At 43.3% G+C, this 15,543-nt stretch overlaps 1 protein-coding gene across 4 annotated transcripts; it reads right to left on the bottom strand.

Annotated features, from left to right (window-relative positions):
• Positions 1-103: 103 nt before the first annotated feature.
• On the bottom strand, positions 104-15,231 carry LOC6588854 (GRAM domain-containing protein 1B). 4 transcript variants are annotated; one of them, XM_026988098.1, is made up of 11 exons: positions 14,510-15,231; positions 7,498-7,830; positions 6,722-7,298; positions 4,614-4,869; positions 3,421-4,528; positions 3,109-3,361; positions 2,922-3,052; positions 2,667-2,863; positions 1,944-2,324; positions 378-843; positions 104-308 (listed from the first exon to the last, which is right to left on the bottom strand). In XM_026988098.1, exons 1-11 carry the CDS (start codon positions 14,860-14,862, stop codon positions 104-106), a joined length of 4,260 nt encoding a protein of 1,419 aa, XP_026843899.1. In that variant the 5' UTR covers positions 14,863-15,231. The 4 variants fall into 4 exon arrangements, with proteins under 4 accessions (XP_026843899.1, XP_026843896.1, XP_026843897.1 ...); XM_026988095.1 differs by lacking the exon at positions 1,944-2,324 and having other exon boundaries at positions 14,510-15,224; XM_026988096.1 differs by lacking the exons at positions 1,944-2,324; positions 14,510-15,231 and adding an exon at positions 9,572-9,636.
• Positions 15,232-15,543: the final 312 nt, after the last annotated feature.

The following is a 15,543-nucleotide window of genomic DNA, read 5'->3' on the forward strand; positions in this document are numbered from 1 at the left end:
AGTGTTTTCAGTTACAATTAGTTGTCGCTTGCTGTTTGCTGCTGTTGGTGTGCTGCTGTGGTCGTGGTTGCTGTTGTAGTTGTTTCACATTTTAATGAGATGCTTAAAATTCAGTGTGCATTGACATCGACTCAATGCTCTGACGCAGCTGGTCATCGTTGTAGATCTTTTCGCAGACAATGCTCACCTTTTTCAGCAACTCGATGGCAGTTTGCAGCACTTGCTGCCATTTGCGCAGCTCGCCCTCATGCGATTGCTCCTGCTGACGCAACAGCTCCAGCCATTCCTCATTTGTGTTGGGAAGTTCCCTTGTGAATCGAATAGAAATTGAGTGTTAAGAGGAACTGTTCTACAAATGGAATGGCCTCGATACTCACTTTAAGGCCGCCAAACTGGGGAAGCGCGCCCGTCGACTGAGATCCACGTCAATCCGTTCCTCCAGCTTCCAGAGCTTAAGTAATAATATCACATTTAATGCCAGCATCAAGCACAGCAACAGTATAACAAACAATGACAAGCCCTTGTGTTTGAGGAATCTGTGTCCCTGTCCCTGGCCCAGGGCCAGTGGCAGGCTGCCAACGCCGCCGAGATCGACGCCGCCAAGGTGCTTCTGCAAATGCTGTTGCTGGTGGTGATGCTGCTGCTGCAGGCCCGACAACTGTTGCAACTTGCCGTGCTCGTGCAGCAGAGCATGTCCCGAGGCGGCCCCAACGGACCCCGATCCGGCGACGCCGCCACCAGACAGTAAATGTGACTCCAGCAGTGTATCGCTAATACCAGTTTGTGCCGTGCCGCTGCCGCCGCCAGCTGCTTCCTCCAAGGTGCGTATTTGTGTGGCGGTACCTGTGGAGAAGGGACGAGCGCAGAGAGAGGAATGGCAAATGGCACGGTTAGAAATCAAATCATTTGAAAGCATAATCCAAAATAAATATGAGCTAGAATCAGGTGCACGCATATGTATGCTGAGGTATGGCGAGGCAACAGAAACACAACAATTAAGATACAACATAAAATCGAGAGAACTATCAATAAAATTAAACTGCAATAACAAAGCAAATCGGTACAGGAATAAGTTCGCTATGGGGTCTTAGCAATTGCCAGCAAGAGAAGTGGTTACCAAAAAGAATTATAATATAGGAATGCAAAAGAGTAAGCATATAAAAAGTTGAAAAAATGTTGTCTGGAATGATTGCAGAAAGCATTCGCGAAGAAGGGAGGGACCATTTGATGAAAATGTGGTTGGTACTCGAGAAGTCCTACAGACTTAAAGGCTAATATAAAGTTTCCGCTATGAAATCCTACAACATTATTGAATGCTCGAACCGCACAAGCGAATTCTGCAAAAGAAAATGTCTGACAACATAAGTTGCGTGTTCATGACGCGGAACAGTGACTCACGGACTCGAGCTCCAAAAGAAAATGCCAGAGAATTGACTCGCGAGTCACAGATAAAGATTTGGTTTTTGTTGTCAAAAGGCCTGCCCTCTGCTGACCACACAAGTGTGCCCTGCCCCAATCTTATGCTAAATCTTTATCATGTCATGTGCATTCTATGAGTTGAGTCATTGCTCAATGCCGAGACAGGTGCCACAGGTGTGTACATTGTTCGATTTGGTTGATTTTTGAAGATTAGATTGGCATTCAAATCTTTGCAATTAAAATCCATGGCACGTGCAAAGATTTAGAACACACCATATGTTCCGACACCTGCATTCACTTGCCACTGATAACAACACCTGCGGCAATATTGCTCTGATAAGCTGGACAGCATTTATGGCACAGCTCCTTTTCAAACGGAAATCGGAGATAGGCTTACAAAGAAATTATTTATAACATAGAATGATTAAAGGAAAGCTTTAACTCTTCAAAAACACACAAATAAAACCTACTCCTCTGGCAATGGCTTCCCATTATTCTACATAGCTGTCACTGGCTGTGTGTACCTTTACTCGACTGAAATATGGCCTTACGATGGTGCCACAGTGGCTGCTGCGAATGCTGATGATGATGATGCAAGTGCTGATGATGATGCGGCTGCCTTTGATTGTGCGGATGCTGATGCTGATGCGGTGGCTGTTGGCTACTGGAGGTACTGTGATGATGATGGTGATGGTGGTGCATGTGCAGGTGCTGGTGCTGATGATGCTCATGTTGTTCCGACTGATGATGATGATGGTAATGACGTCGTGATGGCTCTCGTATGCTGTCATTGTCCGTGCTGGTGGCTGTTCCTGTTCCTGTTTCGGTTACAGCTGTCGAGTCTGTTGCTACAGCTGTCGTCCCTGCTGTTGCTGTTTTCGTTGTTGTTGATTGTTGATTTATGCCTGTTGTGGTGTATGTTGTTTGTAGCTTGTTGTAGCTTTTGCATATTGGAATTGGGTTTTCGTTGGAGGTTTTGTTGTAGCAGTTGTTGGAATGATTGGTATGCATGCGTGAGTGGTTTTTTTTGTGTGTGTGGTTAGAAGAAGCAATGGCAATGGCAATGGCAAATGGCAATTGGCATTGGCAGTGTAAATATATAGAATACATATGGAATAGACTATACTATTCCATATTTTTGTATAGAATTCAAGATTATGCTTTGCATTGTTGCTGTTGTTCTTGTTCTTGTTGTTGTGGTTGTTGCATTGTTAATTGTTTGTTATTGCTTACATCTAAATGCTTACCACGCCTCGGCCTCCGTCCCTTGCCCTTGGCAGGCGGTATACACGTCTCGCTCTGGAGAGCATGCAACTGAGCGCCAAAGAAATCCTCAACACCCGCCCACGTATTCTTCTCGATGAATCCCTTGACAACGCCCCAAATCGATTTCTTATACTTGATTTGGGTATGAATCGACAGCATGGTGTGATCATCGACAGTTCTATAGTAAAGAAATATTAATATTGATGCACACTGCACTGTCTTTAAAGGCGTCATACCTGGCCAAACAAAAATGTATGAGCACACTGAAGCTATCCGCATATGGAATGCCTGCATTAACACTATTTATGTCTATGGAATACAGTTCCCCAGGCTTGCTGCATGGCCTCATCGTCTGGTATTCGGTTACCTACAAAAACAATCAATTCATTTGTTTCCTTCTTTCCCTTGAGCGCATGAGTGTACCTTTGAGGTCTTGGGTCCCACAGAGGCGGCCAATTGTACGGTGACATTGACAACGCGCACACTGAGACCCTCCTCGTTCTTGGTCCATTCGCCCATGACCAAGTCCGTTGATTTGCGCATGGCATGGAAGTCCGTTACGAATTTTGATTTTGTGAACAGCAAATTGAATAGCGTGTCCACGCTGATGGGCAGAATGGTGTGGACAATTTGTCGGCCCTCGTGCGTCGACGTGCACTCGGTGGTGGCCACGAATCTGTGAAAGATTTCAACAAGATTAATAGCTGCACTAGTGAGTTAACTCCCCACACTTACGGCACATTATTCTCCTCGGAATCGGACGAATCCGAGACATCTGTGGGTGCCTGCTCTTCGGCATTCTTGCCGACCAATTCTGCTTCGCGTTGCCGATGATTTTTGCTCATCTTTCGCTTGCTTTCCAACGTTGCCACTTGCTTAGCCTCTGCCGCGGCCGATAGCGAGGCGGCGGCTGCTGTTGCTGCTGCTGCCGCCGCTGCTGCTGCTGCTCCCGAGTTGGAACTCGTACTGATCTTCTTTTCCGCGCTCTTCTTATCACTGCCACTGGCTGTGGTCGTCAGGCTGATGCTGCTGTTGTTTGTATTGTTAGTGGAAGCTGCTGCTGCTGTGGCTGCTGAACTTTCTGTGCTGTTCCTGTTGCTGCTGCCGGCGCTGCCGGGTAGATTCATCATGGTGACGCCCACCGACTGCTCCGCAGGCTTCACGGAGCTCAGCGTGAGCTCTTTGGCATTCTGTTTCATCTTCTTGCTCAGCTTTCGGTTACTGTCTTTGTTGTTGTCCGAGCCACTGGCCGAGGCGTTGGCTGAATTCGAAGATTTTGAAGAGTTGAAGAAATATTTCGTTTTTGATTTGCGTGGTTCTGCTGCCCGGCCGCTGCCGCCGCTGCTGGCACTGCTGTTGCCGCTTAGGCGCTGCTGGGGCTGCTGTAGTTGTTGCTGCGACTGATTCGATTGGTCGTCATCAATGGCGGTTTGAAACTCCACATCGGTCTCCGTATCCTTATGCAGTGTGGGATCAATATAGTCCTCGTCGTCGGTGGTCAGGCCAAGCTCTTCGCCATAGCAGTTGTGGACGTATTTCCAAATCTCTTGCGGCGAGAATTGCTTGTTCATCAACGTGTTCTGCCAGACACGGAAGAGCATCAAGAAGGACTTGTCGCGCGATGTGAATGTGGCAAAGAAGTACTTGTCCTTGCTAGTGGCTATCGATATCGCATTGGGTATCACCAAGGCGGTCTTCTCTTTGGTTATGGCCGTCACATCCTTCCACTTGATGCTCACATAGGTCTCCCAGCTGAAGATGTTGGCATGGAAGCAAACGTAGTTCTGTGAGACATACAGACGGCCCTGGACCAATATATCCCGTTGCAGGGCGCACGAGTAATCTACGAATAAATTGAATTTTAAATTGATTCGAGTCGAGTGTGTGGGTGTGGGTGTGGGTGTAGCCCCCAGTGTAGTGTGACCTACCCACAATCAGTCGCTCATCGTTTGGCACGTCCTTGAAGAGCTTCTTAAAGTCGCCGGCTCGGGACTTGTAGTTGGGATAAATGACGTTGTACCAGGACTTCTTTTTGGCCCGCTCCGACAGCCTCGAGGGCTTGGCTGACTTCTCGTTGGAGTTGGAGCTGCTGCTCACCTGTGGATCGGCGGTGGCTCGGTCAACGCGCAAAATGCTCAACTCATGCAGCGTCAGCTCGTTGCTTAGCTTGTTCTGTGCGGTGTCCTGCAGGGAAAGGGAGAGTTGATCCATTACCATTAAAATTTCCATTCAACCATTCAGCAACTTTATCGTCGGCTACCCGTCGCAACAATTGTTTTATTTCTGCTGCTGCCGCTGTCGCTGTCAATTTATTTGGTGATTCACCTCTGGTTCAGAGGAAACTACTTTCGGCCAGGTGTTTAGGTTTTGCTTTCTTATCAAGCCCACACGCCTATCGTCTGTTTATGACCCCACCAATTATTAGCAACAAATTCGCGACACTCGTGCCGGTTTTTTCTCTGTTTTCTACCTTGATATTGTACCCGTGGAGACGCTCCGTCGCTTATTGAATACCGCTTTGCTATTGCCAGCCACGGGCCCACACACGATACAGAAACAAACAAAAAATGTATAGAAAATCTTATCAATGGGCAGAAAAAGCTTCGACCGAAAATTTATGTCGCGAGCTTTTCGCTTTTTGCTCTCTGCTTTTGCCTGACGCTGAAGGGTAATTCTAATCAGCTGCGGCACGTTGGATAGGTGATAGGGTATGCCCATACATTATATACATACATACATACTTACATATGCATATGCGCGTACACTGACACATTTGTGTGTGCCGACTATCAATTGGAACGATTAGATTGAGCCCGCAAACACTGACGTTCGATATATGCAGTTATTAAACTGTGACTGATGTCTCATTTTGTCATGTCTTGTCAGCCAAACCTATCTATCCATCTATCCATCCATCCATCTGTCAAGCCATCGATTCATCGATCACTCGTGCGGTCGATCTGCTGTCTTGGACTGGATTTCACACCTTCGCTGGTTGTGTGCTAATGGCTTAAGCAAATCCCACAGTACGGAAAGCTTTTTCTTTGCCAATGCAAATAAAAACCGGAAATAGTTGACGGTCTTCTTCTCGAGCATCTATTCCACACTTCAGAAACTACAGGGTCACAGAGAAAGAACTGTAGATACATTCGAAGACTGCTGATTGATAACAATCTTCAAAATCTAATCAAAAGGTGTGATTTTTTTTTACAAATAATAATCAAACTTTGATTCTGCTTCGTCGAAGAACTCCACTTATGGCTTGACCATGCCTTTACCCTTGAAAATTCCATGGAAACAGGTGGTAAATCATAAAAAAAAACTTACATTGAATGAGTTCTAATCAAACTACGGTCTAATCGCTAGCATTTTTATCGCTGGCTTATGTACTTTGACCTTTCATATCACAAATGATTTATACACCAATCCAGGGGGTTGGAAAGCTTTTGGATTGGTAAAAAATTATCTATTTCTCTTGGAATATTTACATTACCGCATCTCCCTTTGAGGATACGGTCCTCATTTACAGTCAGAAGACACCCTAGTCCATTCGTTATAATGCTCAGAAGAACCCAATGATTCTTGCAGCCAAATAAAGCTTTTAAGGAGGCTTGCGAGACTTCCAGATCTTCGGAACATCCACTCCGGACTTCATAAAGCATGCAGGAAGCTTTTGAAACCTTATTGAAAATTTTTGTCTTTATAAAAAAAAAGGTAGTCACTTGGTGTTGTGAGTCATGTGTTGGAGGCTCGCTCTTTCGAGTAGAAATCAAATTTAGATTCCCAGAAAAAGAATCGGAATTTTTACAGCTGTTTTTCCCTTGAAAATCTAAAGACAGCCAGTCGCAGCTGAGAGGTGTATTAGCTTTACATTGAGTCGAGGAGGTGCAGATAAGATAGCCCTGAAATTCTCGCATTTCCAGTGAATGACCCATGAGTATCTCCAACTAACAACTGGCTTTTTCCACCCTGTTTTCGATATTCTGTTTTCCCACCTAATACACAAATTGTCATCCGCTGGCTCCAGTCCACTCACCTCATCTCGTCCACTGCTCGATGTGGAGAGTTTGGGTTGACTGGCTCGTCCCTTGGAGCTGGTCGAGCTCTTGCGACTGCTGGGACTGTCCCCGCAGGAGCCGCCTGCCTGGGCGAGTCCGTTCGAGTCGACGCTCTGTGACTGCAGTGGCTGATCCCTGGCCTGATCGCTTCCTACAATATTGATGGTAGGCGTTGAGGGCTGAGGGACGTTGCTGCCGCTGCTGCTGTGGGCCAAATTCGTATTAGAGCTGGAAGTGGCTTGGGCTAGGCTTGGATTGCTGCCGCTGTTGATGCCATTGGATGAGGAGGAGGCAACCGACGGCTCATTGCGTTGCTGAGATCCTGAGGCTGCTGCCGCCGCTGCGACTGCTGTGGCGACAGTGGCCGCTGCTACAGTGCCTGCTGTGGATACCGCCGCTGCCGTTGAGGTTGTTGTTGTGGAAGAGTTCTGTTTCGAAGACGCCGAAATGGAGATGCTGCTGTGCTCGAGGATGCCGGCAGCCTCCTGGATGGTCAGAAGTTTGCTGTTTGTTGTAGTTGTTGTAATTACGATCTCCTCGGTGATGGAATCGCGCCTGCAATGGTAGGGGGAAGACCCGAAATAAGTATAGATTCCACATCCAAGTCCCATCTAAACAACTAATTAGATTTTTTTCGATTAAATGGAAAAACTCTTGAACTAGGCATGCAAATTTTGGAATAAACGTATTCTCTTACGGAATTGGACCAAGGCCTGGCTGGAGAGTTTCCTGAGCACTGTATGATCCCACCTACCTGTCGCCACCGTTGCTACAAGAAGCCGCGGCCGCCCTCTCCTCAGGCCTGTCTTCTCCGATCCTCTGATCCGGATCCGGATACTCCTCCTCCTGCGGCTGTTCCTGCTGCTGAGGAGTCGGCTCCTCCTGGCACCTCTTCGGCGTTTGTTCGGCCAGTGGCGGTGTCTGTATCTGTGACTGTGACTGTGACTGTGACTCTGGCTGTGACTCGTGCTGTGTCTCAGCTAACATGTTGGCATTGGCATTGGCTGGGGGCTTACTACTGCACGGACTATCGGCAGTTCGGGCATTTGTTGTTGTTGGGTTGGTTATAGTATCAAAATCTTTAATCCTACAATAAAATGCATAAACAAATCAAAAATAACGAATGCCAAATTAAAAGACATGCCTAAAGGAGGATAAGTCATTAATAGCAACCGAAAAATCGCACTTCTACTTTTGGGAAGGAAGATCTACAAAACCTACAAAAACAACGGCTACATTTTTTAAAGGCAGGAAAAAGGTTGGACCACAAACTAATAGGAAAATTCACCCACTTTTAGCGAATAGAGAAGAGACTACTTTATTTTACAAAGTGAGGAGAGTTTCTTTTCAAACCAACTCGAAAGGTGCACAGTTTATAGGATTTTGGATAGAAGTTGCAGTGAGATTTGAAAATTAAAACAAATAGAACCAACAACAAGCGAAGAGTTCACTGACACGATATACCAACTCTTCTAATACGTTTAGGCATCCCTAAAGTTACTCCCAGTTCAAGATAAAGAAGTCCCTAAACGAGTGTGGACAGAAACTGCCGATTTGAGTTCAATTTGCAAACCCTGACAAGTAATATCAAACACAAAACAACCATTATAAACGAAATTCTACTCGAGCATCAATGCGCTGAATCATGCCCAAGAAATTTAGTTGTTTTTGCCATCTTGCGACATAGAAGGGTCTCGGGTCTCGATCTACGTGGTGCGTCACCAAAGACTGAGCATTTGTTTGTATGAAATTGTGGGACCCAGACGAGCTGAGCAGCCGAACCCAAGCAGAGACGAAGAATAGCCTTAAAGCGCCCTCCGTCTACGTGGCGTCATGAAAAAACCCCGTCATAGAACAGCATTTTGGTCCCTCATGCAACATCTTGGTATAGTATAGTCTTTGGTAAAATACTTTTAGGATTTCAAGATCTAATATTGATATTAAAGACCAATAAAAGCAAAGAGGGCACGCTCTTGGAAATATATGTATGAATATATGTAAGTCTCTACCCAATACTCTCAGTCAGTCCTTGAGTATCAGCTATAGCGACACTCGACTCGAAGAAGAATATGCCACATTTCGCACACTGTATTGTGTGTATTTTGTTTCTGATCTCTCGGGACCGAGCCTCGGTTCCAGTCTCGGTCGCTTTTTGCTTTTTCATTGTCTTTTTTGCTTGTGCAATCTGGGAGCAGTTGGAGGCGAGGACTATTCAGATTAGGGGACACAAAAGAATGGAGAAATCTACTTGTATATTTCCAGTTGAGGCATACCAGATAAATGGCGAAATGTGACGTAAAAAGGCTCTTCTAATCATCAATTTGAGTTCATCAACACTAAGCGTGACTCAAACCCTCTTTAGGGCGATAAAACGCCTCCGTTTATAGGAAAACGCACATACATGGGATTTATTAGTAAATGCTGATAATCTAAACTCTTTTGCCAAAGTTCAATCTTTTTGAATTCACACACTCTCACACATACACAACGCTTTTTCCTGCAAATCACAATTGATAATTCATGAAATGCGGTTTTTAAGCAGTTGCTGTTTTCCGCAAGTGGCAAGTGGCAAGTGGCAATGATAAGCAAACAGCTCCAATAAAGACAATGAAGTGGGCAGAGTAGTGCCGCCCCCCCATCGACACCTGTCAATTGGTTTTGTTAGAGAGACAATATCGCCGGAGCTGATCATCGTTCCCAGTAATTTCGCTTCTAATTAATTTCCTTTAATCGTTTCGCGGCACTGATAGCACTCCGCACACACGACACACATTCGAATCAATTATTTTTTGTTATGCTCTATTTAGTGGGCGACTATTTTTCCATACCATAGAACGCGAGGCGCTCGCTTTTTTTTGCGCCACTTTCCTTTCAACATATTATTTTTATTATGTGTCGGACGACGACCGGCTATGGAAATGTATATATTATTTTCAATTAGACATGCTCTTGCCTCAGTGGGCTGCGACAGAATGGTGTATCAATTGCCATTAAACGATGGTAATCAATTCTATTGTGTACTATTTTTCTGTATTTTCTGTGAGCTTTTCTGAGCCCCTGTGCCTGTGTGTGTGTGCGTCACAATTGTTTATTATTTTCAATATATACATATATATGTATATTCATATACTTATGGGCCAGTATGTATACCATTTAGTGGTGATAAGAGCGATAAGATATTCGCTTTTTTTTTGCTCTGATAAAGCAGTCCGCCAGATGTTAATGGTCAGACCCACAGGCCCACAGACGTGCGTCTATTCGTTCAATATTTGTGCAAACAATAGACCCTTCAAATATCAAGTTCTTAGGCCATTAAAAGCTGTTGGAAGCCTTTAACCGATTTTAAAGAGCTACTGCAGCGGTGTGTGCCGTTACCACATGACGCGCGGCACGTGGATGCTCGTCTCGAGTCGCACGAGCCACGGCTGTCCAAGAGAATGGCTGAAAAGCTCTTAAAGAACATACATTGCGTGTGCATGACGCGTGGCCAATTGATGCTCGATTCGAGACGCACAAGCGAATGCTGCAAAAGGGAATGGCAGAAAGTCGCTTAAAGATGGATGCTTCATTCGAGACACACAAGCGAATGCCTGATAATTTGAAAAAAAACATACAACTGACAGCCTTTACACCGCAGTATAACATACAACATTAAAAGAAAGAAAGCCTAATTTTGGGGTGATCATTAACAAAATTTTAACAAGATAAGGCTGACCCACATAATGCCAAAAACTTGATTATCTTTTTATGATAGAGCGACAATCCATTCGGTCCGAAAAGCAAAACAAACTAACAGCTGGATTGCATAGGAAAAAACAGATTGAGCGAAATTGGCAGTATCAGAGCTGCTGCTGATCAATAAATAATATATCCACAAGATAGACCCCAATATCTCATGCTGTGCCTGGCAAACATCTGGTCGAAATACCCTACCCTGGTGATACCCCTGCTAGGGTAATGATGTATTAATAAATATTTAGCCCCACATCTGTTTCGTTTTGTGTTGTTGAAAATATGTCAATTATAGGACGACTGCACCTGGGGGTTACGATATTCTGCTACAGCAGTTCGCCTGTACCTGAGGCATAATGCCTTGTTACCGAATATGAAAATACAGACAGAGTTTTTGCGCTTTCATTTAGCTTTCAGTAAGAATAAATATGTATTTGTAGTGCTTTACGAGTAGAGTAAGTTTTTACTGCCAAGTGATTCCATTTCCAGAAGTACAAGAAGCACGAGAATGCAAAAACAAAATACATATTGAATTGGAGTTAGACAGAAGACTGGGACCTGGACTGGCTCGATTCCAAGAATGCCCCACCGATAGACTATAAAATATGTGGAGATTTTTACCGCAAAAGAAAACAATTTTCTTTGTGATGAACGCTTTAACAAAAAAACTTTCCATTATCTTTATGTACAAAAAAAGCTACATATTCCTCTCACTGTATTCCCCATAAAATAAAGAATGTATCCCTGAGGGTCTTTAAAAATAACTCAAAACCCAAGCCTTATCAATTGTCCCCGTTCAAGTTCATAGAAAAAGTGAAATATGATGTACACTTTGTTGAGATGAAAAAGCCTCATTTAAGCCTCACCAACACCAACGCAAATACGAATCGGGAATTGTAGAAACAAACAAATAACGAAGTGGATTGGAGTGGAATCATTAAATGATAATTCCCCTACATTAATTACACATGCATATAGTATATACAAAAACTGTTTGTGATTACGAAAGAGTCACTTCGAATGTGAGAAAGATCAGAGATTATATACTATGCAGTACATAAAAACTCTCTTCATATGTGGCTGGTAAATACGAGTCACAGACTCGGCGAAAGATCACAGATAAGAGAGCTGAGAAATTTTTGGGAAAAATTATCTAGCCAAAAAGCCGCTATAACTGATAAATAAACTATGAAACAATTGAAAATAATCTTAAAACCGGTACGATAAATCATTGGAATTTTTGAATAATTGAGTGGAATTTTTTAGAGGGCAAATGTAGATGAAATTCCTAGGAAAATGCTCTATAGAAAATAACAAAACCAAATATACGAAGTATATAGATATAGTATATCAATTATTGTGGGTTTCATCGATGTAATTGAAAGTGCAGCGACTACACTCACCTCTGGCAGCCTCAGGGGACCCCGTTGAACTCTAACCTTTGCGTTGGCCTAGCCATAAAAACTACATTAGCTACAGCCAAAGAATTAATTACAATTACCAACGACACCACCTCACAACAGTCTCTAGTATACAGGTATACGGCAGGTAGTATATCTCTAAAAGGGTTATCCAGGAAGCGGCGAGGAGCAACGAGTTGTCAAAATCGTAATTAATATTTTCTCTCTCCCTCTCTCTCTCGTTCCCGTTTCAAAATGCAACAGAATCGAATAGCTGGCGAAAAATCAATAATAAAAGTGGGCAACAAACAAAAAAGTGTATTACATTTTCTTTCTTTTGGTTTTCTTTGGTTCCACGTTTAGGGTTTTTCTATGCGGTTTTTTAGGTTCCTCGTGCGGCATTGCTTTTGCTTTTTTTGCTTTTTTGTTGGGGTGTTGGGTGTTACTGTTTGAGGGGGGGCGTTCGTTCTTTTATTGTTGGGGGACCGTCCCAATGTATGTCATCGTTCGAAGAACAGTAGGAGCAGCAGCAACAGCAAAAGAAAGAAAACCGATGACGAAACGCGAAAACACGGCGCAAAAATAAAATATGGTATTTTTAGCACTGTTTTGGCAGAATGTCATTAATTTATGAACTATCCCACATATTCGCGTATTCGTGTATTCGCGTTCGTTAGCGCTACTATGACATGCCCCGCAACCGTTTTTCTGTTAATTATTTAATTAATTTCTGGTCTATTCTGTCCGTTTTGTTCTATTGTTGGTTTGTTTGTTTGTTTGTTTGCTGTCTGATGGGTTTTTTTTTTATTCTAAGGCACGCGATGGTGGTTCGAGGCGGTTTGTGCTTGTGCCGGGCACGTCATTTCAGCGCGACGTTACGATTTGCACTCGAGAGAGAGAATCGCAATAGCGCAGAGAAAAGCAGGCAGGCAGGCGAAGGCAGCCAGCCCCCAAAGGCCCCAAAGGCCCCAGCAGGCGAGAATGAGTAAGACTGATTCGAGACGTTTGGCCGACTACTGCATACGCTAGACTCATTCAACAAAGTGTCTGATAAAGAACAACCCACATACATATATACATATATTTCGTGGATACATCAAGTATTCCCCACCTTTCCCGCACAATCTGTTTTTCCACAGACACACACGACGCGTATCAGGCAAGCCAAGGCTAGTCGGAAAACCTTTGTTTTTTTTCTTTTTAGTTTGTGATTCGGTCATGCTGGTTATATGGAAAACGCTTCACTGCACTCGCACAAATTTTGATACGGCGTATACATACAATATGTACATGTGTATCTGTGATTATGCATATACAGTGCGTTTCAAATGTTTAAAACACTTGTTACAAAGCACCATATACCGAAAGCCAAACAAGTAAAGTATACATATATTTATTATATATTATTCGTATTCTACCAGTCCTGAAATCCAATCCATACTGCAAGACAACGAAAAAACACTAAAATAGTGATGTAAAACGTCTCCACAGTGGTATCAGTAGAAGAACTGAGCCACTATTTGTGCCAAAACGACGTTCTCCAACACGCACAGCTGATTTAGAGCACCAGTTGGCCTACAAAAACAAACTAGAGCGCACACTGCCAGACTTTTTTCCATGGGGCTTAATTCTGCTATCACCAGAGTTAGTTCCAGCCAAGTCTATAAACATAAGCTACTTCTGTCTTCCAATCAAGTCTGGATTGGATTGCGGCCATTAAAAACTAAAAGCTGTGTGGAAATTTAAAAGGAATTACCTCCGACACCACATTTGATTTAATTTTTAAAGATAATGCTCGTATTAAACATATGTTATATTTTTGGAAAGGAACCTTTTTTTATTTTATAATGGAAACAATTCTAAAAGCTACTTTTACTGAGCACTGACTACGTTTAATAGCATTTGGGGTAATTTAAACAACAAATTAATGTTAAAAACCTGTTTTTTAAACAAAGAGAGACAATTACAATTAACGAATTCCTGAAACTTTTTATAATTACTTTAAAAAAAATTTGTTTTTATCTCTGACAGTTTCGCTTGTAATTGAAATCCCCAAAACGCATTTAATACCTACAACGATTTTAATCTCACAAGGGGTTATTGTATTTCCATTTTCTCGCACTCGGTGGAGTGGAAAATCTTCTCAACTGCCTAAAAGTGTACTACTTTAGGCAACAAAAACTATTTCATCTTGTTAAAAAAGGGCCAACATTTTTGAATAGCAGCTAAATAAACAGATTACCAACAAACCCGCAGTACTCTCTATTTTGGACACAAATAAAATAATACGTTTGTACGGCTGAGCGCGCGCAACTGTTGCGCAATAAAAATAAGTAAAACGGGCTAATGCAAGAAGTAAAAGGTAAAGTTTTTGTGGGGCAAGCAAGCAGACTACGTAGACTGGGAACGCAATTGGGGTATGGTATTATTATCCAGTAGATAAGCCAACTGAAAGGAATGGAATACTACATATATGATATGTATGTATAAACGACATGCAATATAAGCAGCAAGAGGGAAAGAGTAACTTTTAAAACATGCAAACCAGCGAAAAAACCTACACCAAAAATTAATTTGCTTAGCTTTTAATTATATATTTTTAAAAGACTAGTCTTTTTGGGGTGGCACACTCACATGGGCGTCGAGTTCAGGCTGACAGTGCGTTTGTGCCTCTGTTGGTTGTGTTGTTGTTGGTGCTGCTGGCTATGATAGCTACTGTGGCGTTGGTGGTGGTGGTGGTGGTTGTTGTTGTTGTTGTGGTGATGTGACGACTGGCGAAAGAGGCTTTGAGCGGTGGCCAAGGTTTTGGGCAGGGCACCTTGACTGGAAGATTTGCACAGGGCCACAAAGCGGGTGCTGGCGCTGACCGACGGTGCCGATGAGGTGGATGCTATCGAGGAATTCGAGGATGAGGTGGATCTCTGCTGCTGTTGTTGTTGTTGGTGGTGCTGCTGCTGCTGTTGGCGCTGCTGTGTGACAAAATGCATGACAACGGCACACGTTGCCGCCCCACAATTACAGTCTCGTTTGTCTGAGATTTATTTAGTTATTATTATATTTAAAGGCCAATTTGCGTGAGTCGTCGTCCAGCAACAACGGTACTCGTTGGCTCCTCTATGCCCAGCCGCTTTGTCGCTGTCTATCTCTTCTGCTGCGCCTCTGCTGACGTCTGCGGAAGTTTCTTTTTATTTTTGTAGTTTTTCATAGTTAAAACACTGCCACTTTATGCTCTTTGATGTCTACATATTATGTGGAATCGTAATCTGCCGTTTACACTCGAATGCTCTTTGTTATAATTATTGTTAAATGAGATTCACGTACAAGTGTGCATAAATTCTTTCGTTTCTTTTCCGCTTTTTCACTTTTTTTGCGCATAAATTTGTCGAGTCGTGGCTAGGGATGTCGAGGGTTTTGATGTGCCGACGCCGCTGTACTGGAGTCAATGATTCTCACCACTATTACGACTCAAAAATAATAGAATATATTTCCATATTTCGGTTTATATTGTTTCTTTGAGTTTTGGTGTTTTTCAGTCAATAAAATGTGTATATAATAATTGCTGGTAATTGCCGGCACCATGGCAACTCCCGGACACAGCTGTTTATCGCTAATCTCTAGCCGATATGTCACATTTCGATAGCACGAGAACGGAACTACACGCCTAGGCT

This window comes from Drosophila persimilis, unplaced genomic scaffold (genome assembly GCF_003286085.1).
Source record: "Drosophila persimilis strain 14011-0111.01,24,50 unplaced genomic scaffold, DperRS2 tig00000191-arrow-pilon, whole genome shotgun sequence".
In the NCBI taxonomy this organism is placed as follows: domain Eukaryota; kingdom Metazoa; phylum Arthropoda; class Insecta; order Diptera; family Drosophilidae; genus Drosophila; species Drosophila persimilis.

What these genes read in the sequence shown, in the direction of transcription:
- LOC6588854 (XM_026988098.1), bottom strand. Translation starts at nt 14,862, where the DNA reads ATGCATTTTGTCACACAGCAGCGCCAACAGCAGCAGCAGCACCACCAA. An exon ending in CGAGCAGTGGACGAGATGAG is followed by an intron (nt 4,870 to 6,721) that starts GTGAGTGGACTG and finishes CTTTCCCTGCAG; the next exon opens with GACACCGCACAGAACAAGCT. An exon ending in ATACATTTTTGTTTGGCCAG is followed by an intron (nt 2,864 to 2,921) that starts GTATGACGCCTT and finishes TCTTTACTATAG; the next exon opens with AACTGTCGATGATCACACCA.